Source organism: Callithrix jacchus, chromosome 18 (genome assembly GCF_049354715.1).
Source record: "Callithrix jacchus isolate 240 chromosome 18, calJac240_pri, whole genome shotgun sequence".
NCBI classification, from domain to species: domain Eukaryota; kingdom Metazoa; phylum Chordata; class Mammalia; order Primates; family Cebidae; genus Callithrix; species Callithrix jacchus.
In genome coordinates this window covers 11,345,188-11,367,408 of record NC_133519.1, presented here as the reverse complement: position 1 = coordinate 11,367,408, position 22,221 = coordinate 11,345,188, and the positions used below count along the sequence as shown (strand labels likewise).

At 43.2% G+C, this 22,221-nt stretch overlaps 1 protein-coding gene across 13 annotated transcripts in view; it reads left to right on the top strand.

The window, feature by feature from the left end:
* Window positions 1-2,774: 2,774 nt before the first annotated feature.
* The window catches only part of POGZ (pogo transposable element derived with ZNF domain), a 59,162-nt gene continuing 39,715 nt past the window's right edge, over window positions 2,775-22,221 (top strand). For 2 of the 13 annotated variants that reach the window (XM_035279728.3, XM_035279723.3), the window contains exons 1-3: window positions 2,775-2,802; window positions 17,614-17,738; window positions 18,723-18,881. In XM_035279728.3, coding sequence (XP_035135619.2) covers window positions 17,615-17,738; window positions 18,723-18,881 — 283 coding nt within the window. In that variant the 5' untranslated portion in view covers window positions 2,775-2,802; window position 17,614. Of the gene's footprint in view, window positions 2,914-4,556; window positions 4,741-11,465; window positions 12,391-17,233; window positions 17,515-17,613; window positions 17,739-18,722; window positions 18,882-22,221 lie in introns of those variants that run through there. The other 11 variants (XM_035279727.3, XM_035279722.3, XM_035279734.3 and 8 more) reach the window with 8 other exon arrangements.

The following is a 22,221-nucleotide window of genomic DNA, read 5'->3' as shown; positions in this document are numbered from 1 at the left end:
TTTGTTTTTTTTTTGAGACGGAGTTTCGCTCTTGTTACCCAGGCTGGAGTGCAATGGCGCGATCTCGGCTCACCGCAATCTCCGCCTCCTGGGTTCAGGCAATTCTCCTGCCTCAGCCTCCCGAGCAGCTGGGATTACAGGCACGCACCACTGTGCCCAGCTAATTTCTTTGTAATTTTAGTAGAGACGGGGTTTCACCATGTTGACCAAGATGGTCTCGATCTGTTGACCTCGTGATCCACCCGCCTCGGCCTCCCAATATGTGTATGTTTTATGTGTCTTTCCCTCTAGAGTGTAAATCCCACAAATTCAGGGATTTTTGTTGTGTTGCTGCTGCTGCTGTATTCCCAGCACCTAAAACAGTGACTAGCACATGTACTCAATAATTTTTTCTGGGGGGGAGGGACAGGATCTTGCTCTGTTTCCCTCAGGCTAGAGTGCAGTGGTGTCATCATAGCTCACTGAAGTCTCAAACTCCTGGCCTCAAGTGATCCTCCCAAGTCTTCCAAGTAGCTAGGAACACCACAACCAACCAATTAAAAACAGTTTTTTGGTAGAGACGGGGTGTTGCTACATTGCCCAGGCTGGTCTCAGACTCCTGTGATCCTTCTGCCTTGGCCTTCCAAAGTGTTGGGACGACAGGTGTGAGCCACCATGCCCAGCCCCTGATATTTATTGAATGAATGAATGGATGCATGATGCACTTTCTCTTTTGGTTTTTGTCTGTTTGTTTTTGAAAGGGAGTCTCGCTGTCACCCAGGCTGGAGTACAGTGGCAAGATCTCGGCTTACTGCAGCCTCTGCCTCCCAGGTTCAAGCAGTTCTTCTGTCTCAACCTCCCTAGAATCTGGGATTACAGGCACATGCCACCACACCAGGCTAATTTTTTGTATTTTGAGTAGAGACAGGGTTTCACTATGTTGACCAGGCTGGTGTTGAACTCCTGACCTCAAGTGATCTGCTCGCCTCAGCCTCCCAAAGTGCTGGGATTACAGGTATGAGCTACTATGCCCAGCTGATCCATTTTCAATAAAGCATCCTAACGGTTATTGGTCAACAGTATATGGCATAGTCTGTGCTTGATCTTATTGGCTGACTAAATTGGCACACAGAGCATGGGAAAATATGTTGGAATATTTCAAAGATAAGTAACATATGTAATATACACAAATATAACATATGTAATGAATTATATTAATTACACAACAGCATAAAATAGGATTTGAGTTTTATGTAGTTTGTCTTTTGGTGATTGATCCCATAATCCTACCTTGAGCTTCTCCAGATCAGGTCTGGAAAGTCTTCAGAAGGATTTTCAGGATTAGTGATTCTTCTCAAATAATGAAGTCCTTCTTAAGCATCCCGCACTAGTGGAAATCACTCACATGGTTTTGGTATGAAATGGAATGAAGCTGGGTGATGGCAATGTGAGTGTGTGTGTGTGCGCGCGCGCGCAAACGTGCACGTGCACACACACACACACACACACGCAGATGCATACAATTTGGAATGCCTACTTCCACTGCCTATTTTCACAGTCCGTGGTTTGGAGTATGTATATAAAGAGAACGAACAAATATAGTTCTGTATCTCCCCTTTCTGCACCAAGTGCCTTGATTTTACATTTGGAGCACATATTTGTGTACTGCTTAAAGAGCAAACATTTTCAAATATTCAAGGAAAATATTAAATTTTTATCATCTCAGAAGGCAACGAAGGACAACATTTCTTAGCTATATGAGAAGCGGTTAGTTTATTCTGGGGAAGAATAAACAGTTGGATGACCACGAGTGGACTCGCCAATTTCTTTGAGCCAACCCATCTCAGCCTTGACTGGAGCAAAAAGCTTATGGATGTGGATTGTGCGTGGTTTCTTAGAACTGGGGATCTCTGCTGAATCCACTACAATGGGAGCAAAGCAGTTTCCCTCACAATAATTGCCTTGGTTAACAATTGTGTGCCACTTCTTTCCAAGATCCAGATGGCCTTGAGAGTCAAAATGGCTTTTAAAAGTTCTTCACTTAAACAAGGCCACAGCCACAAGGCTACTTGGCCGTGTCTCTTGAGGAAGAGTGAGTGCCATTTCATTCTTTGTTCCAATGACAGTTGTTGGTGCCACTGGGCCTCACCACCTGGCCTGTGTCATGAAGTCCCCTCTTGACTGGGTCTAAGCCTTGAGTGGCAATGGGGAGCCTCCCAACACTTCCTTGGGAAGTCTAGGCAAGTATATTGGAGATTATTTTCTTTGGGAGCCTCATTTTTCTCGCCAAAATTTAGATAGAGCTTCTGAAGTTAATTGTTCTTTTTTCATTATAAAAAATGTTTTTATTTATTTATTTGCAGGCCCAGCCAAACTTGACTAGAAAAGAAGCCCGGGCAGGGGTTTGGATGAGCCCATGACGTATTGCGCGCTCCGACCAATTGGGAGGCCGTGAAAGGGGGAGGGCGGAAGTGACGAGCCGTATCACTCCGCGGGGCGAGAGGGTCGGTGGGGGGAGTCGGCGTCTCTCTCCCCCGCGCCAGCTCCCGTACACGGAGCCGCATTCCTTGGCCCCCCCACCCCCCTCCCTCGGGGCCCCCCCGCCCCCCTCGGGAAAAAAATCCACCCCAAATCACTCGAACCCGAGGGAGGCTTCCTTTCACCCTTGGGGAGACGAGCTTTCAACGGTTCCCTCTTCGTCTCCCCCCAAGCCCCCGTCCCCTCCCCTGCTCCCACCCCCTTCTCCCGGCGCCGGGTGCAAGGTCCCTTTAAGGCGACGGCGCCTTCCTCGGGTCAGACTACCGGCGGCGACGACCACGGGAGGTGAGTGAGCAAGCGAGCCTTCTCTCTCCCCACCCCCTGCTCCCGGGGGTTCCGTTATCTTTTCGCTCGGCGAAGCGTTCGGAGGCCAGACAATGAGAGGGGGATGGGCCGGTACGCGCGGGGGTGGGGGCGGGGGGCCGGCGGCGCGCGCCCCCGCCCACCGCCAGCGGCGGCGCGGTCCGCGGCAGGGGCGGCCGTGGGGTGCGACGCGCGAGCGCGAGTGTGTGTGCGTGCGCCCCGGGCCGCGAGAGCCGCGCGAAGGGCCGGCGGCGGAGGCCCCTGCCTGCCGGCTGGCCAGCCGCCCCCGCCCCCCGGCGCCCGCCGTGGCGCGCGCGCGCGCACTCGCGCCCCACGGCCCCGCACACAGCCCGACGTCCACACGCACGCCAGGCGCGAGGCGTCTCGGAGGAGTGGGCGGCGCGGGCGCGGCTGGCGGCCCGCGGCCCGCTGGGGAAGGGGCGGGGGCGCGGGCGGCGGCGAGACGGCGGAGCGCGGCGGGAGGGGCGGGCGAGGGGGCGAGGCCGCGCGGCGGAGGGGGCGGGCGGCGGCGGAGCGGCCCCTGGGGATGGGGGTGCGCGCCCCTTCCCGCCCTGCCCCCGCTCCGAGAGGGAGTGGGACGCTCATTTTGAGCGGGAGGAGGAAAATGAGTGATTGCTGAGCCCATCCCTTGTGTTATGTAATCTCTGCTTGGTCTAATAGTACATCCTAAGCTTTAGTGCACTGTAGCTAGTTTACGAAGTCTCCTCCCTGGGCCCCCAAATTTCTTTCGGGATGGCGCCGTGATTTATAAAATGAGATGGGGCGGGGAATCTTTATTTTCTGGTGATTATGTCCTGCCGCGGTGGGCGCCATGTTTATCCCGGGGACTATTTTCTCTAGATTCTTGGCACCTTTTGCAGAGGAGTACTGTCATTGATCCACTTGCTTTACCTCTTTCTGCGTGTTGTTCTGATTTCCTTCCTCTGCAGTTGTGGGATTCCCTCAAACTACCAGTAGTACTGAACGTTTCTCGGCTTACTTGTGTTAGACATTCTTAGTTCAGAGAAAGGTAGTGAGTGCTGAAGAGTCCTCAGAGTCATTTGGTGGCCAGTCTCATTTTCCAAATGGAAATTAAGATACAGTTTTACCATCTCAGAGTAGCTGCTGTTTTGGTGCAGGGGGTAGCCGGTCCCTCCATGCTCGTAGACACATCTCACCACAGCTCAAAACTCCACACAAATGGGGTTTTGCTTTTTTTTTTTTTTAAACGGAGTTTCACTCTTGTCGCCCAGGCTGGAGTGCAGTTGCTCGATCTCTGCCCACTGCACTCTCCGCCTCCCGGGTTCAAGTGATTCTCCTGCCTGAGCCTCCCAAGTAGCTGGAATTACAGGCATGTGCCACCACGCCCGGCTAGTTTTTGTATTTTTAGTAGAGACAGGGTTTCACCACGTAGGCCGGGCTGGTCTCGAACTCCTGACCTCAGGTGATCCACCCGCCTTGGCCTCCCAAAGTTCTGGGATTACAAGCGTGACCCACTGCGCCTGGCTGGGATTTTACTTCTATAGTAGTTTACCCTACTAGATGAAAGGGAAACAGCGGGGGCAGGATGAATTTCGAGACCTCGTTGCTCAGGGTCTGAGAGCTTGAACTCTGAATTTGAACTGTTAGCACACTCGTTCTCAAGTTCGGGGTGCATAAAAAGTACCTTGAACATTGTTAAATGTACAGATTGGAGGGGCCTCATCCCCCAAGTTTATTTGAATGGGGCAGAGTGGGGAATGTCATCTCTACATTTTAAAATGAGTAGTCGTACAGTGGAGGCTGATTAACCGCTACTTTGAGAATTACTGGTCTAACATAAAAGTGTTCAAAATGTTGAAACAATTAAAAGACACCTGTGCCCTTGATTTCCTTCCCTTTTCCAGAGCTACGTTGGTGGAGTATGTCAAACTAAAGGAGGTAACAGAATAGACTCGGGACGAATGTGATTTTGTTAGAGTTTCCACTCCCATCTTGAACTAGTGGTATAATCTAGGAAAGCAGTTCTCAAAATGTGGACAGACGACCCGTGGTGATCTCCTCGTACGCTTTCAGGGGAGCCTCAAGGTCATAACTATTTTTAAAATGATAGTAAGATGATTTTTTTTCAGACACACTGATGGTTCAAAAGCAATGCTGGATAAAACTCTTGGTAGTACCTTAGCACAAAGCAAGTCAGTGGCACCAAACTACATAGTTGAGAATGCCCTTGAAGCAGTAAAGATTATTATTATTTTATTTTATTCAATCTCCACTCACTGCAACCTCTGCCTACCGGGTGGTATTTTTTGTTTTTTTGTTTTTTTGTTTTTTTAAGACGGCGTTTAGGCCGGGCGCGGTGGCTCACGCCTGTAATCCCAGCACTTTGGGAGGCCGAGGCAAGTGGATCACGAGGTCAAGAGATCGAGACCATCCTGGTCAACATGGTGAAACCCCGTCTCTACTAAAAATACAAAAAATTAGCTGGGCATAGTGGCGCGTGCCTGTAATCCCAGCTACTCAGGAGGCTGAGGCAGGAGAATTGCCTGAACCCAGGAGGCGGAGGTTGCGGTGAGCCGAGATCGCGCCATCGCACTCCAGCCTGGGTAACAAGAGCGAAACTCCATCTCAATTAAAAAAAAAAAAAAAGACGGCGTTTCACCATATTGGTCAGGCTGGTCTCTAACTCTTGGCTTCAGGTGATCTACCCACCTCGGCCTCCCAAAGTGCTGGGATTACAAGTATGAGCTACCGTGCCTGGCCTACTATTATTAAATCTTAGTTTGTGACTGCATGTCTTTTCAATTTTTAAGAATTTGTGATGAAATAAGAAACATGGATAAGGCATTTGTGCTGCCTATGGAGGTGTGATTGTTGTCACGAGAGAGGCATTTGTGAGATTGGGTTGTGAGTGGCTTATTTCATGGAGTAGCATTTTTAGTTGAAAGAATGGCAAACTGGTTTTTCACACTTCGTATTTGGCAGATATTTCTTGAAAATGAAGTGAGCTTGTCACTGTTAAGAAAGCAATTGACAGTATTTGTTACCAGTGATCAAATTTGGATGAAAATTAGAATGTTTAAAAAGTTCACAGCTGGAGTTTGACAGCTTCCTAGTACTTAAAAGACTTTTCTTATGCTTTCAGTGGTTAAGGACTGTAATTTTTTAAAATCTTGTATAATGAAATGTGTCATTTGGAAGATGGGCATAACTCTGTAACCCTGTATTTTGCAAATGACCAATGCATGATGTTTCAAAATTATGCGAAGGTAAAAGATCCTTTAAAATTACCAGATACAGCAATGGATTTTTAACAGTAAACAAGTAGATTGATATGGTTTCCGATTACGAAATTTTACCATCCTTTAAGAAACTACTATTTGACCCAGCGTGGGTGGCTCCCTACTGTAATCCCAGCACTCTGGAAGGCGGAGATAGAAGGATCATTTGAGCCCAGGAGTTTGAGCCCAGCTTGGTAAACATAGTGAGACCCTGTCTGTATTTATTTAAAAAAAAAAAGAAAGAGACTACCATTTATTGACTTTTAGTATTTACCACTATCCACAGTTATCTGAAAAGGTTATTAAAATGCCTCTCCCTTTTTTGACTAGATTTTCATTATATTCTTAAGCAAAACAACATACAGTAACAGACTGAATGTGGAAGTAGCAGTGAGGATCTAACCATCTTCTATTAAGTTAGACATAAAAGAGATCTGCAAAGATTCAGAACAACTTTACTTTTCTCACTTTTTGGAAGGGAGGTATTATTTTGTTGAAAATGTTTATATTAACTTGTAGTGGGGCTTGTATTAAAATACATTGATAAATAATAAAATTTAAAAATTTTGAATGTGGTGAATGTGGAAAGATAAAATTCATGTAAACAAAAGATCTTTGGTGTCTTCAGTAATTTTAAGAGTCCAAAAAATGAGAATCATTCGGTCAGTCCTGTGTTTCTTCTTTTTAGATCATTCAAATCTAACTCCCTTTGGGAATTTTGGGGAAATTTATAAGTAGTCAAAGTTGATGGAAGAAGCAGTGACTTGGGGAAGAGTTCTAGAGCAAAAAAAGCTTAATTTCAGGCCGGGCGCTGTGGCTCACGCCTGTAATCCTAGCACTTTGGGAGGCCAAGGTGGGTGGATCACCTGAGGTCAGGAGTTTAAGACCAGCCTGGCCATCATGGTGAAACTCCATCCTAAAACGAAACAATACAAAACAAAAAAGCTTAATTTCAATCCTAACTGGTATATTTACTAACTGTAGCCTTGAGGAAGTTCTCTCTAAACCGGTGTTTTGACCGTATCTGTAAATCACAAATTTTAGAGCTGGTTGTTTACAAACCCTAGAGCTGGTGGATGCCTTTGTCATAATATCAATATGGTAACATTTTGATAGATTCTTTGGTATTCTTTTTATAATATTAAGCTATATCCATAAATACATATATATATTTTTTGGGGGGGGCGGGGTGGAGTCTCACTCTGTCACTTAGGCTGGAGTATAGTGGTGTGATCTCGGCTCACTGCAACCTCTGCCTCCCAGGTTCAAGCAATTCTCCTGCCTCAGCCTCTCAGTTAGCTGGGATTACAGGCGTGTGCCACCATGCCTGGCTAATTTTTGTATTTTTAATAGAGACGGGGTTTTACCATGTTGGTCAGCCTCATCTTGAACTCCAGACCTCAGGTAATCCACGTGCCTTGGCCCCCCAAAGTGCTGGGATTACAGGTGTCAGCCACTGCTCCTGGCTGAAAACATATATATATTAATATATATATACACACACACACATATATATTTATACACATACACACACACATATATTTTGTGTGTGTGTGTGTGTGTGTGTGATAGAGTCTTGCTCTGTTGCCCAGGCTGGAGTGCAGTGGTGGCAATCTTGGCTCACTGCACCCTCCGCCTCCCAGGTTCAAGGGATTCTCCTGCGTCGGCCTCCTGAGTAGCTGAGATTATGCTACCACACCTGGATAATTTTTGTATTTTTTTAGAGACAGGGTTTCACCATGTTGGTCGGGTTGGTCTTGAACTCCTGACCTCTTGATCCACCCACCTCGGCTTCCCAAAGTGTTGGGATTGCAGGCGTGAGACACTGTGCCTGGCTGAAAAACATTTTTATATGTAACCAAGGGGAGGAGAGCAGAAGGGAGACACTAACCTATTGCTAGGTTTTAGCAGAGTTAAAAGAAATTGAGAGCATAGAATTGGAATTTAGACAACACACAACTGTCATTGAAGAAAAGTTTTCCATTACAGTAGGCACTTTTCTTGGGAAAGGGCCACCTGAATATTGAACCCTTTTAAAAGAGAGAACTTGTTGCTTGCTTTAGTTGTTTTAGTAAAGAGCACAGAACGAATATTTGGGTGCTTTCTGATAACAGGATTTGTTGCCAAACAAGAGGAAAATATTTTGAGTTTGGAAATGGTAGGTTATTAAGACTATTTAAAACCCATATGATTTTTTTTTTGTTTTGAGACAGAGTCTCGCTCCGTCGCCAGGCTGAAGTGCAGTGGTGCGACCTTGGCTCACTGCAACCTCTGCCTCCCGGGTTCAAGCAGTTCTCCTGCCTCAGCCTCCCTAGTAGCTGGGACTACAGGCTTGCATCGCCATGCCCAGCTAATTTTTGTATTTTTAGTAGAGACGGGGTTTCATCATGTTGACCAGGATGGTCTCGATCTCTTGACCTCATGATCCACCTGCCTCGGCCTCCCTTTCTTTTATTTAAAAAAGTTTTTTAGAGAGATTGGTTCTTACTGTTTCCCAGACTGTTCTCGAACTCCTGACTTTTTAAGGAATCCTACCATGTTGGTCTACCAGAGCTGGGATTACAGGTGTGAGCCACCAAGCCTGGCCAACAGTGACTTTTTTTTTTTTTGAGACGGAGTTTCGCTCTTATAACCCAGGCTGGAGTGCAATGGCGCGATCTCGGCTCACTGCAACCTCCACCTCCTGGGTTCCGGCAATTCTGCCTCAGCCTCCTGAGCAGCTGGGATTACAGGCACATGCCACCATGCCCAGCTAATTTTTTTTTTTTTGTATTTTTAGTAGAGACAGGGTTTCACCATGTTGACCAGGATGGTCTTGATCTCTTGACCTCGTGATCCACCCACCTCGGCCTCCCAAAGTGCTGGGATTACAGGTGTGAGCCACAGCGCCCGGCCCTAATTTTTATGTATTTTTTAGTAGAGACGGGGTTTCACCCTTTTAGCCAGACTGGTCTCAAATTTCTAACCTCAAGTGATGCACCCACCTCGGCCTCCCAAAGTGCTGAGGTTACAAGCATGAGCCGTTGCACCCAGCCTGGACTATTTTTTTTTTTATTTAAACATATTACGATCATAACTGGCTTTTGAGATATAGAGGTACTGCTGTAACTTTTAAGTTCAAGCATAAATAAGATTTTGAGGAAGAATATAGAAATAGGTTTGCATTTTGTCATTATGATTCACTGCCCTCTGCAAAAATGACTTTGAAGTTGAAGAAGGAAGAAGAGTTTATGTAGCAAAGGTAACCTGTAGGGGAATTGTAAAGGGGCCACCACTAGAAAAACTTAGAACTGGAGAGACTGGGCACAGTTGCCCATGCGTGTAAATCCCAGCACTTTGAGAGGCCAAGGCAAGCAGATCGCTTGAGTCTGGGAGTTCAAGACCAGCCCGGGCAGTATGGCAAACTTTATTATCTCTGTAGAAAATACAAAAATTAACCAGGTGTGGTCGCATATACCTGTAGTCCCAGCTACTTGGGAGACTGCGGCAGGAGGATTGCTTGAGCCCAGGAGGTCGAGGCTGCAGTGAGCTGAGATCATGCCACTGCACTCCAGCCCAGGTGACAGAAAGACCCTGTTGGGGAAAAAAAAAATTTTTTTTCTTTTTTAACTTAGAACTGGGGATTAGACAATTATTTTCACAAAAATTATTCACCAGCCAATACAGATACTGGCAAACAACCATAAAACCATAATTTTACAGAGTAAACATCATGATGCTCTTGTTTTATGTACTGGGGTAAGAACAAGAGTGGTCTAAAAGTTGTTGGATGAATAAGAAGATAAAATCAAGTTTCTGGCTGGGTGAGATGGCTCACACCTATAATCCTAGCACTTTGGGAGGCCGAGGGAGATGGATCACCTGAGGTCAGGAGTTCGAGATCAGCCTGACCAATGTGGTGAAACCCCTTCTTTACTAAAAATGCAAAAATTAGCTGAGTGTGGTGGCAGGTGCCTGTAATCCCAGGTACTCGGGAGCCTGAGGCAGGAGAATGGCTTGAACCCAGGAGGCTGAGATTTCGGTGAGCTGAGATCGTGCCATTGCACTGTAGCCTGGGTGACAGAGCGGACAGCAAGACTCTGTCTACAAAAAAAAAAAAAAAAAAGGCCAGGAGTAGTGGCTCATGCCTGTAATCCAAGCACTTTGGAGGCCAAGGTGGGTGGATCACCTGAGGTTGGGAGTTTGAGACCAGCCTGACCAACATGATGAAACCCTGTTTAAAAATAAATAAATACACACACACACAGAGAGAGAGAGAGGGAGAGAAAATTAGCTGGGTGTAGTGCGCATGTCTGTAATCCCAGCTATTTGGGAAGCTGAGGCAGGAGAATTGGTTGAACCAAAGAGACAGAGGTTTCAGTGAGCCGAGGTTGTGCCATTGCACTCCAGCCTGGGCAACAAGAGCAAAACTCCGTCTCAAAAAAAACCAATATAACCATTTGTATAATTCATAAGGGCCTTGTTCTGTTCTGTTGCAGAGAGGACAAATATTTTTAAAAAGAAATTATAGTTCTTTATAGAATGTAGGAAGATTTTTTTTTTTAAATTGTCCTCGTTTTCAGAACATGTATTCAGTTTGATTAGTGATTTTCAGTCTTGGCACTATTGACATAGGGTAGGATAGTCTCCAGGCTATTCTGTGCATTGTAAGATTTTTTTTTTTTTTTTTTTTTGAGACGGAGTTTCACTCTTGTTACCCAGGCTGGAGTGCAATGGCGCGATCTCAGCTCACCGCAACCTCCACCTCCTGGGTTCAGGCAATTCTCCTGTCTCAGCCTCCTGAGTAGCTGCGATTACAGGCACACGCCACCATGCCCAGCTAATCTTTTATATTTTTAGTAGAGACAGGGTTTCACCTTGTTGACCAGGATGGTCTCGATCTCTTGAACTCGTGATCCACCCACCTCGGCCTCCCAAATTGCTGGGATTACAGGCTTGAGCCACCGCGCCCAGCCGATTTTTTTTTTTTTTTTTTTGAGACAGAGTCTCACAGTGTTGCCCAGGCTGGAGTGCAGTGGCACCATCTCGGCTCACTGCAACCTCTGCCTCCCAGGTTCGAGCAATTCTCCTTGCCTCAGCCTCCCAAGTAGTTGGGATTACAGGTGCCCACCACTACTCGCAGCTAATTTTTGTATTTTTAGTAGAGACAGGGTTTCACCACGTTGGCCAGGCTGGTTTTGAACTCCTGATCTCATGATCCACCTGCCTCGGCCTTCCAGAGTCCTGGGATTACAGGGTGAGCCACTGCACCCAGCCTGTAGGATGTTTTGTAGCACTCCTGGCCACTACCCACTAGATACTCCAGTAGCACCCTTCCTCACTCCCACCCCAATTGTGACTACCAAAAATGTTTCTAGACATTGCCAAAGGCCCTCCGGGGAAGGGGGCAAGCTTGACCCTTGATGAAATTAATTATCATGTATGAAGACTCTTTTATTATTTATTTATGTCTTTTATTAACTGTATTTCCTTTTATGTAAGCTATGTACAGCAATTGAAGGAGTCTCTTCTGCAGGTGTAGTGCATAGCTTGGGCTGTGCCTGATACATGTTGGAGAACACTGGAAAGTGATGAAATATTTTAGCAGTACTGGGAATTTTATTGAAGGCTAGAAATGAGCTCATTTTAAAAGTAACAGTAAAGGTGTAGGCTTTCTGCTGTATCTAAATCTGTTTCCCCCCTCTGCTGCCCCCCATGTACATTTGCTTGAAAAAGATCCTTACTAGCTTAGGAATAGTTGAGAATTTTGTTTAATATATTTGACATGATCTGCCTGTATCCTGTGTTCAAGAAAAGATAGTTTTGTTTTTGAGACAGTGTCTTGCCCTAATGCCCAGGCTGGAGTGCAGTGGCACAATCACAGCTCACTTCAGCCTCCACCTCCCAGACTCAAGAGATTCTCCCACCTCAGCCTGTTGAGTGGCTGGATCTACAGATGTACATGCCACCAACACCCTGCTAATTTTTATATTTTTTGTAGAGGTGGGATGTTACCAAGTTGCCCAGGCTGGTCTTGAACCTCTCAGCTCAAGCAGTTTGGGCTCAAGCAGTTCTCCCACCTTAGCTTCCTGACGTGCTGGAATTATAGGCAAAGAAAAGATAGTCTTGAAAAGTTACTTGTTAAAAGGCTTGTTTGGATGTGTTCTCTTTGTTAACCTTAGATTATATTGTTCTTAAATTTTATCTTTTTACAGTAATTTTTTTAAAATTGTAATAGAAACAAGGTTTCTCTGTGTTGTACAAGCCGGTCTCGAACTCCTGAACTCAGGTGATCCTCTAGCCTCAGCCTCCCAAAGTACTAGGATTACAGGTATGAGCTACCACACCCAGTCAAAACTTCTTAACTGCATTTAAATTCTCTTGATGATCTAGGTGTTTTGTTGAGGGAATACATACAGTTGGGGTAGGATAAGAGTGGAAGTAATGAATTGTTTAATAAATATAAGACTGAAACATTTCAAATAAAAATTTCAGAAGAAAGAGTTTTTTTAACTTTCTAAGAAATATATTTGTGGATATGAAATTTTTCTGTCAGATGACATAAGAGCAAAGTTGAAGATAATTAATAGTTAGGGATTTGTATTGAGGTAATCTTTTCTTTAAAATGAGCAAGAAGGACCCTAGCCTTTTATTGTGGACTTGGAAATTCATTTCCCACCAATATCATCATTCCTTGAAAAATGGCTGATTCTAGGTCTGGAGCAGGAAATGTATGAGATGAGCTGGAACATCTTGATTATCAGCAAAGATTTTATCAAATGATACTAGGGTTGTGTCAGAAGGACTCAGAAGCCAACTGAAGAAGTTCCCCTGGCCAAAATAGGACGCTTTGAGTATCTATAAAGATAACTGCATGGATCAAAACATTTCAGAGGCTGGGCACAGTGGCTTATTCCTGTAATCCCAGCACTTTGGGAGTCTGAGGCAGGTGGGTTGCTTGAGTCCAGGAGTTTGAGACCAGCCTGGGCAACATGGTAAGACCCTGTTCTCTACAAAAATATATATATATATATATATATAAAAAATTAACCAGACATAGTGGCTCTAGCCTATCCCAAGAGTTAGTTAGCTCTCTGTCCCAAGAGCTGCTCAGGAGGTTGAGGTAGGAAGATTGCTTGAGCCTGGGAGGCGGAGGTTGCAGTGAGCTGAGATTATGCCACTGCACTCCAGCCTGACTCCAGCCTGGATGAGACTGCTTCTCAAAAAAGAGAGAGAGAGAGAAAGAAATTTGAATAGTGACTAGATATTTGATATTAAGGGATTATCAATTTTTTAGGCATGTAATGGTAATACAATTTTTTTGTAAGATGGAGTCTTTCTCTGTTGCCCAGGCTGGAGTGCTATCTCAGCTCACTGCAACCTTCCACTCCTTGGTTCAAGCGATTCTCCTGTGTCAGCCTCCCAAGTAGCTGGGATTACAGGTACAAGCCACCACTCCTGGCTCATTTTTGTATTTTTAGTATTGGTTTCACCATGTTGGCCAGGCTGGTCTCGAACTCCTGACCTCAGGTGATCTGCCCTCCTCTACCTCCCTAAGTGCTGGGATTACAGGTGTGAACCACTGGCCCAACCATATGATTTTTTAAAAACTATAATCTTTTAAAGTTCTTATCTTTTAGAGGTACATACCAAAATATTTATGACTATGATGTTTTATTAGAGATGTGGTTCAAAATAATATGGGGAAGTGGGAGCATAAATGAAAAAATCAGTTTTGAGTTGATAATTTTTGAAACTGAGTGATGGATTCATGTCTTAACTTTTGTATTTAATTAAAATTTGTATCTCATTAAAATTAGCAGAAAAGGAACCACTCCAGTTTTGATTCAGAGACTCATAGTTGTAGTATGAAAATTTGCCACTTCACTTGATGACAGTGTGGTTCCCAAATTTACTACCCATCCAAGTGTTCTTCTCTTTTGAGACAGAGCCTCCTCTGTCGCCCAGGCTATAGTGCAGTGGCGCAATCTCGGGTCACTGCAACCTCAGCCTCTCGGGTTCAAGCAGTTCTCCTACCTCAGCCTCCTGCGTAGTTGGGATTACAGGCATGTGCCACCATGCCCAGCTAATTTTTGTATTTTTGTTAGAGATGGGGTTTCACTATATTGGCCAGGCTAGTCTGGAACTCCCGACCTTAGGTGATCCGTCCGCTTTGACCTCCCAAAGTGTTGGGATTACAGGTGTGAGCCACCACGCCTGTCCATTTTCCTCTTGATGAGGCACTGTATTCACTATGGGCTGGCCTTTAATATCTGAAATTGGCATTTCTGTTTAGCAGTTTTGAAATAAAAAATGAGAAATTAAAATGCCCTTAATTAAGGATTACACTTCAACATAATTTTTTTTTTAGTGTGATAAGTATCCAGTTCTTCATGGAAGAAAATTGGGAAGAGGGGAAAAAATTTGGTTTTTTTCTTTCCATATGAGAAATTAAAGATTTGGTATGGAAGGAGGTTAAATATGTGGAATGGTAGTTTGGGAAGATCTATTTTTTTTTTCCAGGCAGATTTTCAGAATCTGGATGTACATGTTAACACTGCATATTTGGTAATTCCTGTCTTCTTTGTTCAAAAATAGTTGGAAGGGTGTCCTTGCCATGATCAGGGCTAAAAAAAAAAGTCGAAAGGATTTGTACGCCATGGATCTCTGGAAAGACCACAGAGAATGTTGGTGTTTCTTGAGAATCTTGGTAGAAATACTATATACTGCATTTTATTATGTTAGGAAAGGTTTCTTTTTGATAACTAGAAAACTACAAGAAGGATCTAAATTTTCATTTTCTATTTTTGGTTTTCCGAGTATTTATGTTAGGTTGATATCTCTATTGTATCATGTTTTTGACCCTGAGTTACAGAGGCTGAAAGTGAAAGGAATTGATCACACCCTGAGATAACAGAGTATAGGTCAGACTCAAGGACTAAGTGTTTTGAAAAACTTGGTTTCAGTGTCTTTCAGAGATGTTTTGTGTATAAGTCTGTGAAATATGTTCAGTGAGCAGAACTAATATTTTCTGAGTTGACAAACCTTCTTTATTAACTCCATCTTGTATGTTGTTAAAAAACATGAAAAATATTTCCCTGTAAGTTGGATTTTCTTTTTCGTTCTTTCCTTCTTTCTTTCTCTCTTTCTCTCTTTCTCTCTCTCTCTCTCTCTCTCTCTCTCTCTCTCTCTCTCTCCTTCTTTTCTTTCTTCTTTTTGAAACGGAGTGTGGCTTCTGTTGCCCAGGATGGAGTGCAGTGGTGCAATCTTGGCTCACTGTAACTTCTGTCTCCCAGGTTCAAGCGATTGATTCTCTTGCCTCAGCCCATTTGTTTTTTATTATTTTATCTTATAGAGATGGGGTTTTGCCCTCTAGCTCTCCAGCGTAGGCTAGAGTATGGTGGTATCATTGCATTTACCGTAACCTCAAGCTCACTGTAACCTCGATGAACTCCTGGGTTCGAGTGATCCTCCCAGCTTAGCCTCCCGAGTAGCTGGGACCACCAGCATGTGCAGCACTCCTGACTAATTTTTTTAAAAATGTGTAGATATGTAGTCTTGTTCTATTACCCAGGCTGGATTTCTTTCCATTTCTCTTAGAAGACCTTTTTCGTGTGAGGAATAACAACTAGATTTTGATGGTCAAATGGAAGAAATTTTCAGTATTCTTACTAAAATTCATTGCTTTATAAAAGATATAACTGAAACTCGTAAGATATAGTAAATACTTAAGATAAAAGAACACCCTTTTGGATATGCTATTAAAATAACCACAGGCATGACATTGAAACCACAATTTGTATTCTGATTGCTCTTCATATTCCAAAGGAAAGTGTTCTACAGATTGCTTAGCATGTGTGTGGAGAGTGTGCTTGTAACTGGTCGGGACAGAAGTAAAATCATCAGCAGAGGTTATTGTGCACAGTTTATATTCATTCTGCTGAGTCTTGGCTATTTACACATTAATTATCTGTTGACTGTAAGCTCTAGGAAAGTTTTACAGCAAAGAACAACGGAATAAAATTGTTTAAGGAAAAAGTTGTTTAAAATATATTTTGTAGTGGAATGAGACTGGAAAACAAAGGCATGTGTTGTTTTTGTCTCAAAGAATACCTGTGATACGGATTTGATTTATTTGTAATTCAGTTTCTGGCTAGTGTTGTCTTTATATAATTAAGCATGAAAAGAAGAATTTAAGTTGATCCCTTAAATCTTTTTTTTTCCTCACCCCCTCTGTGACTTTGGTTTAGAAAGACAGAAATAATTAAAATAGAAGATTAAAGACCGGTTAGAATCCAGTTAAGCACTTTACCCATTAAAACCCAAACTGCCCTTGGCTATAGCTAACTCACTGGGGCATTGCAAGATACTTTCAATTTTTAAGGGAAACAGTGTCATCTGTTGGGTGTCTTGTAAACTGCTGCTGTCAAGTTGTATGGCCCTAACCAGATGCTTAATAAACAGAAAGGTTAGTTTGGTTTTGGTTCTGGCTTATGGATATAGCAGCAGGAATTACTGAGACACTAAGGACACTGAGAGCCTTTGCAGTAGAGACTTTGTTTGAATATTGAGTGGTAATGGTACTCTGATTCCAAGACAAGGAAACTGACCTTAAGTAAACTTACTGGGGGCAGAATAGCAGTAACTCTTTGTTTGCAGTGCAGAGATCCAGACTTTAATTGTTAAAGGGGGCATCGAATTTAGGCAGTGTTTTCAAATTAAGGATCGACTCCAAAATCACAGTGGAGTAGCCTCCAGAATTTCCTAGACTAGAAGTACAAGGTAGTAGTAAGACTGGGACTAGTATGACAAGTGAGGTTCTCATCTTAGGTGCAAGATTTAAAGGAGTACAGAGAAGTTCAGTAATCACAATACATGCATCATTTTTAAAAGATGAATTTTAATGCAGACAACTCATAATAAACAAAATATCTTTTAAATAAAGACTGGATTGGATCCTGCACTTGTTTGGCTCACCTCACTGTCCTCATCCTAACCCTGGCCCTGGGTATTACACATTAAACTTTTATAATCCTTTTTTTCTTTCTGAAAGAGAGAGCCTCACTCTGTCCCCCAGGCTGGAGTGCAGTGGTATGATCTCAACTCCCTGCAACCTCTGCCTCCTGGGTTCAGGCGATTCTCATGCCTCAGCCTCCCAAGTAGCTGGAATTACAGGTGTGCACCAACACGCCTGGCTAATTTTTGTATTTTGAGTAGAGATGGGGTTTTGCCATGTTGGCCAGGCTGGTTCTCTAACTCCCAACTTCAGGTGATCCACCTGTGTTGGCCTCCCAAAGTGCTGGGATTACAGGCGGGAGCCACCATCCCGGCCTCTAATCATAATTATCAAAGAATTTGCTGTGGATTGGATTCTAATATTCAACCATAAAAGTTGTAACTCTGAACTCTGGGAAATGGAGGAAGGCTAGGGGATATGGTAAAGGAGCCCAAGGAGGTAGGTTACCAATGGAATTAAAGTTCTGATTTCATATTTGATATAAAGCAATGTCTCCTGTTCCTAGGCCCATATCTTATTTGAATGCTTTTCTTGTAGCATGGCGGACACCGATCTGTTCATGGAATGTGAGGAGGAGGAGTTGGAGCCATGGCAGAAAATCAGTGATGTCATTGAGGACTCTGTAGTTGAAGATTATAATTCAGTGGATAAAACTACCACAGGTAACGAAAGCTCTTCTCATCTTAGATGGTTGTTTGATTAAATTGAATGGCATTTTGGTTCAAAAAGTGTGAGATGGAAAAGAACTTTAAGAATCCAGGAAGACCTCATTGTGGCACTGGTGCTACCTTTTTTTCCAAGATCTAGTCTGTGAAAAACCTCAGTTTCCTCATCCATATAGCAGAAACTATATATTTAATTCATCAAAAACATTGGAAGGTTGGATTGACCAGTGTTTATCAAATATCTAGTAGCAGTCTTCTTACTAAAAGATGTATGACCAAGAATTCAAAGTGGTGGTGTGTGTATGTGTCAGTGCTTATTTATGTACCCAGTGAAAAATAGGTTCCCAGGGTCTTGATTTTTTTGTTTTGTTTTGTTTTTCTTGAACTTGGTTTTCTTTTTGAGCTGAGTGGAAATTGCTTTGTGTCTGCCTTCATGGACAGTTTACAAATTTAGGTTTGTTAGCTTTTCTTTCATAAAGGTAATACTGCTGGGTCAAATTCTAGATGGCCCTGAATTCAGAAAATGGGTGATAGTTCTTTTTTCCCCTAAATTGTACCCGTTGTTGTTTACTTTTATCTTCCCTGCCTTGAGAGCTGCAGATGGCGTTGGTTCAGGCTGACCTAGGCCGCAGGGCAGGGTCTTTGGATGGCTTAATACGCATGGTTATGAATACCACCAGTGGCAAGAATAATCCTGTGAGCCCTAGAGGTTTGCTAGCGCTGTGTAAGCAAAACATTAACATCCCAGCTCAGTGGGCTCCGCGATGTAACTTAATTAACCAGGAGATGTGAGACAAAGAAGGAATTGTGTCTAAATGGTGGACTGAGGGATAAGTAGGAGGAGGAATCACATGAACAATTAGATGTATGAAACCGGAAACTTTGGCAATAGCTCACAAGATGGAAAGGGAAGATTAGAGCAGTATCCTTTAGTGTCATCTGTCCCTGTCTCCAAGTGACTGTGCCTCCCCTTCCCCACAGTTTCTGTGAGCCAGCAGCCAGTCTCGGCTCCAGTGCCCATCGCTGCCCATGCTTCTGTTGCTGGGCACCTCTCTACATCCACCACCGTTAGTAGCAGCGGGGCACAGAACAGCGACAGTACAAAGAAGACTCTTGTCACACTAATTGCCAACAACAATGGTAAGTGGGATTATTGGGAAATAATAATCCTGGGCTAGAGGGATGAAAGAATAAAAAAGGTCTTAGGGACAGCCATACCTGTTTAGTTAGGTACAGATGTGGTTCTACTCGTTGGAAAGTGAATTTAGTAATGATACGGAAGTGATTCTGTAGATTGTACAGTCCTTCTGAGTTAGTGCTGACTTGATACTGGCGTCTCAAGTGACAGAGCAGTAGGTTCTTGCTACTGATGATTTCTAGGGCAGAAAATGTCAACTCAAAATTCTTAACTGTTAAAGAGATCTGGGGCTTTTTTGGTTTGGTTGGTTTGTTGCTTGTTTTGTTTCTGAATTAGAAGAATTCTGTTAGTTTGGTAGGAATTTTCCCAGGGCAGTTTTTCTCTGGCAGATTCATTTGTTTCTTGGTTCCTGAGTATGGAAGATAGGATAGGGTTGTGGTCTACGTGAAAGAAATGTTGAAAGACTAGTGTTTATAATGCTTTTTTTTCTAGAGAGGCTATACAGTAATTGGTTTCTGTTTAATTTCTGATGTCTATTTCTGTTCTCTCAAGATGAGTTACTGACCAGTTATGTCTCAAGATTTACAACTGAAATAGGGACTTTCATAGAATCATTGCATTGCTACAAAAGACTTTATTTTTAAATTATTTTATTTCCTTTAAAACTAAATAGCTTTATTACTACAAAAATAATATATTCAGCTGGGCACGGTGGCTTATGCCTGTAATCCCAGCAATTTGGGAGGCCCAGGCGGGCAGATCACTGGAGGGCAGGAGTTCGAGACCAGCCTGGCTAGTATGGTGAAATCCCTACTAAAAATACTAAAATCTCTACTAAAAATACAAAAATTAGGTGGGTGTGATGGTAGATGACTGTAATCCCATCTACCTGGGAGGCTGAAGCAGGAGAATTCCTTGAACCTGGGAGGCAGAGGCGGAGGTTGCAGTGAAGTGAGCTGAGATCATGCCACTGCACTCTAGCCTGGGCAACAAGAGCAAAACTCCATCACACACACACACACACACACACACGCGCACACACACACTGTATGTATATGTGTGTGTGTGTGTGTGTGTATGCATTGTAGAAAAACTATTAAAAAAATCAAAAAGAAGAAAAAACATTTTTTCACCATGATCCCACCACCTGGAGATAACTGATTGTTACTTTTATTCTGTATGTATATTTATTTTTATATATCTCTATGTTATATGTAGTGATTTTCCTTTTACCAAAAAAGATTATACAGATGGTACATTACTCTTTGCCCACTTTTTCCCCTTAATAGTGAATATCTTATTTTAATAGTCATCTATAACATTTTTGATGACTATGTTTTCCATTATTTGATTAACTTATTAACAGTAGGTTGTAAGAGGTACACTGCTATTTTAAAAAGCTTCAGTGAACATTTCTATCTCCATCTTTTCTCATATCATTAACTAGTTCTGCGGATATATTTCTAAAAGTGAAATTGTTGGCTCAGAGTTCATCACAGTTTATAAGAATTGGGATCAGTATTGTTCCTGGATTGGCCATCTGATAGTGTTATATCAGTTTATATTTCTGTTAGAAAAGTGTATGATTTTTAATTTGGGATGTATCCATTTATGTATGCATTCCCCTATTCTTGGACGTTTATCAGGGTCCCATCTTTTGTGATTACAAACTATACTGTGGTGAACATTCTCAGGCATGTGTCTTTGCCCACTGTGAAAGCGTATCTTCAGTATAAAGTCTTAGAGGTGAGATTTGCTGGCTCAAGTGTTTATAATTAAATAGATGTTGTCAAGTTGTCCTAATAGGTTGCTCTACATAGGTGTCCACCAGTAGCTCTTTTTCCATTTTGTTATCAACTTTAGATATTATCAGACTTTTAAAACTTTATAATTTCCAAAGATTTTCAGTATTTGGGTACTCAAAATATTATCAGGTTATGAGAAATCTCTTGACTTCCAAACAGTTTATAAATAGGGACCCTTGTATATATAAAGATGGGGAACCATTTATGTAGAGAATTCTCTTATTTTACAGATGTGGAAACTGAGGCCTGGAGAGTCTAAATAATTTGCTTTAGTTATAAATAATAATTTAATAGTTGCTAAGTGACTAAACTGGATTTGAATTCTCTGGACTTAAAAGCTTTCGGGATTTCCACTGCATTATATTGCTTTTCTGTGTGTGTGTGTGTGTGTGTGTATGTGCGCCTGCACGTGCGCGCTTTTTTTTTTAAAATTAAGCCAGTCAAATTTAGCAGTAGGGGGTTGTATACCAACTTCTGGTGACACTAATGTTTATAAGTTCTGATAAACCACTACCATTGAACTAGTCCGGTGTGTCTCTTAAACTGTTAAAATCCTGTTAGCAACCAGCGTACCTAACCTTTTCTTTGATCCCAGGGTTCCAAGGCCCACTCTGAGATGGCTATGCAACTGTTTTTTTTCCTGAGACAGGATCTCGCTTTGTCACCCAGGTTGGAGTACAGTGGCGTGAACACAGCTCACTGCAGCCTCAACCTCCCTAGCTCAGCAGTCCTCCCACCTCAGCCCTCCAAGTAGCGAGTACAGGCACATGCCACCGTGCGGGGTAATTTTTGTAATTTTTATGGAGACAGGGTTTTACCATGTTACCCAGGCTGGTCTCAGGCTCCTGAGCTCAAGTGATCCTCCTCAGCTTCCCAAAGTGAACATTCTATCACCACGCCTGGCCATAGGGATATGGCTTCAGAATGAAGTGAGTAAGAAATATTGCTTCTTACAATCCAGTTTCCCTTTAAGCTTTCAGTTTATTGGTATTGGTATATTATCCACTTACTACATTAGTAACATAGCAAATGAGAAGAACTTTTTTTTTTTTTGAGACAGAGTCTCAGTCCATCACCTAGGCTGGAGTGCAGTGGCACAGTCTCATTTTAGTAGAGGCAGGGTTTCACCATGTTGTCCAGGCTGGTCTCAATTTCCTGACCTCAAGTGATCCATCCGCCTTGGCTTCCCAAAGTACTGAGATTACAGATGTGGGCCTCTGTTCCCAGCCAGCAAATGAGAATAACTTTTTAACAGTTTGGTATTGTTTCATTTAGTGTACTCGATTTTTTAGAAGGTTTAGAAATTTAGGCCAGGCGCAGTGGCTCTTGCCTGTAATCCCAGCACTTTGGGAGGCCAAGGTGGGAGGATCACTTGAGGTTAGGAGTTCAAGACCAGCTTGGCCAACGTGGTGAAACCCCATCTCTGCTAAAATACAAAAATTAGCCAGGTGTGGTGGTGCCTGCCTGTAATCCCAACTACTTGCAGGACTGAGGCAGGAGAATCGCTTGAACCCGGGAGGTGGAGGTTACATTGAGC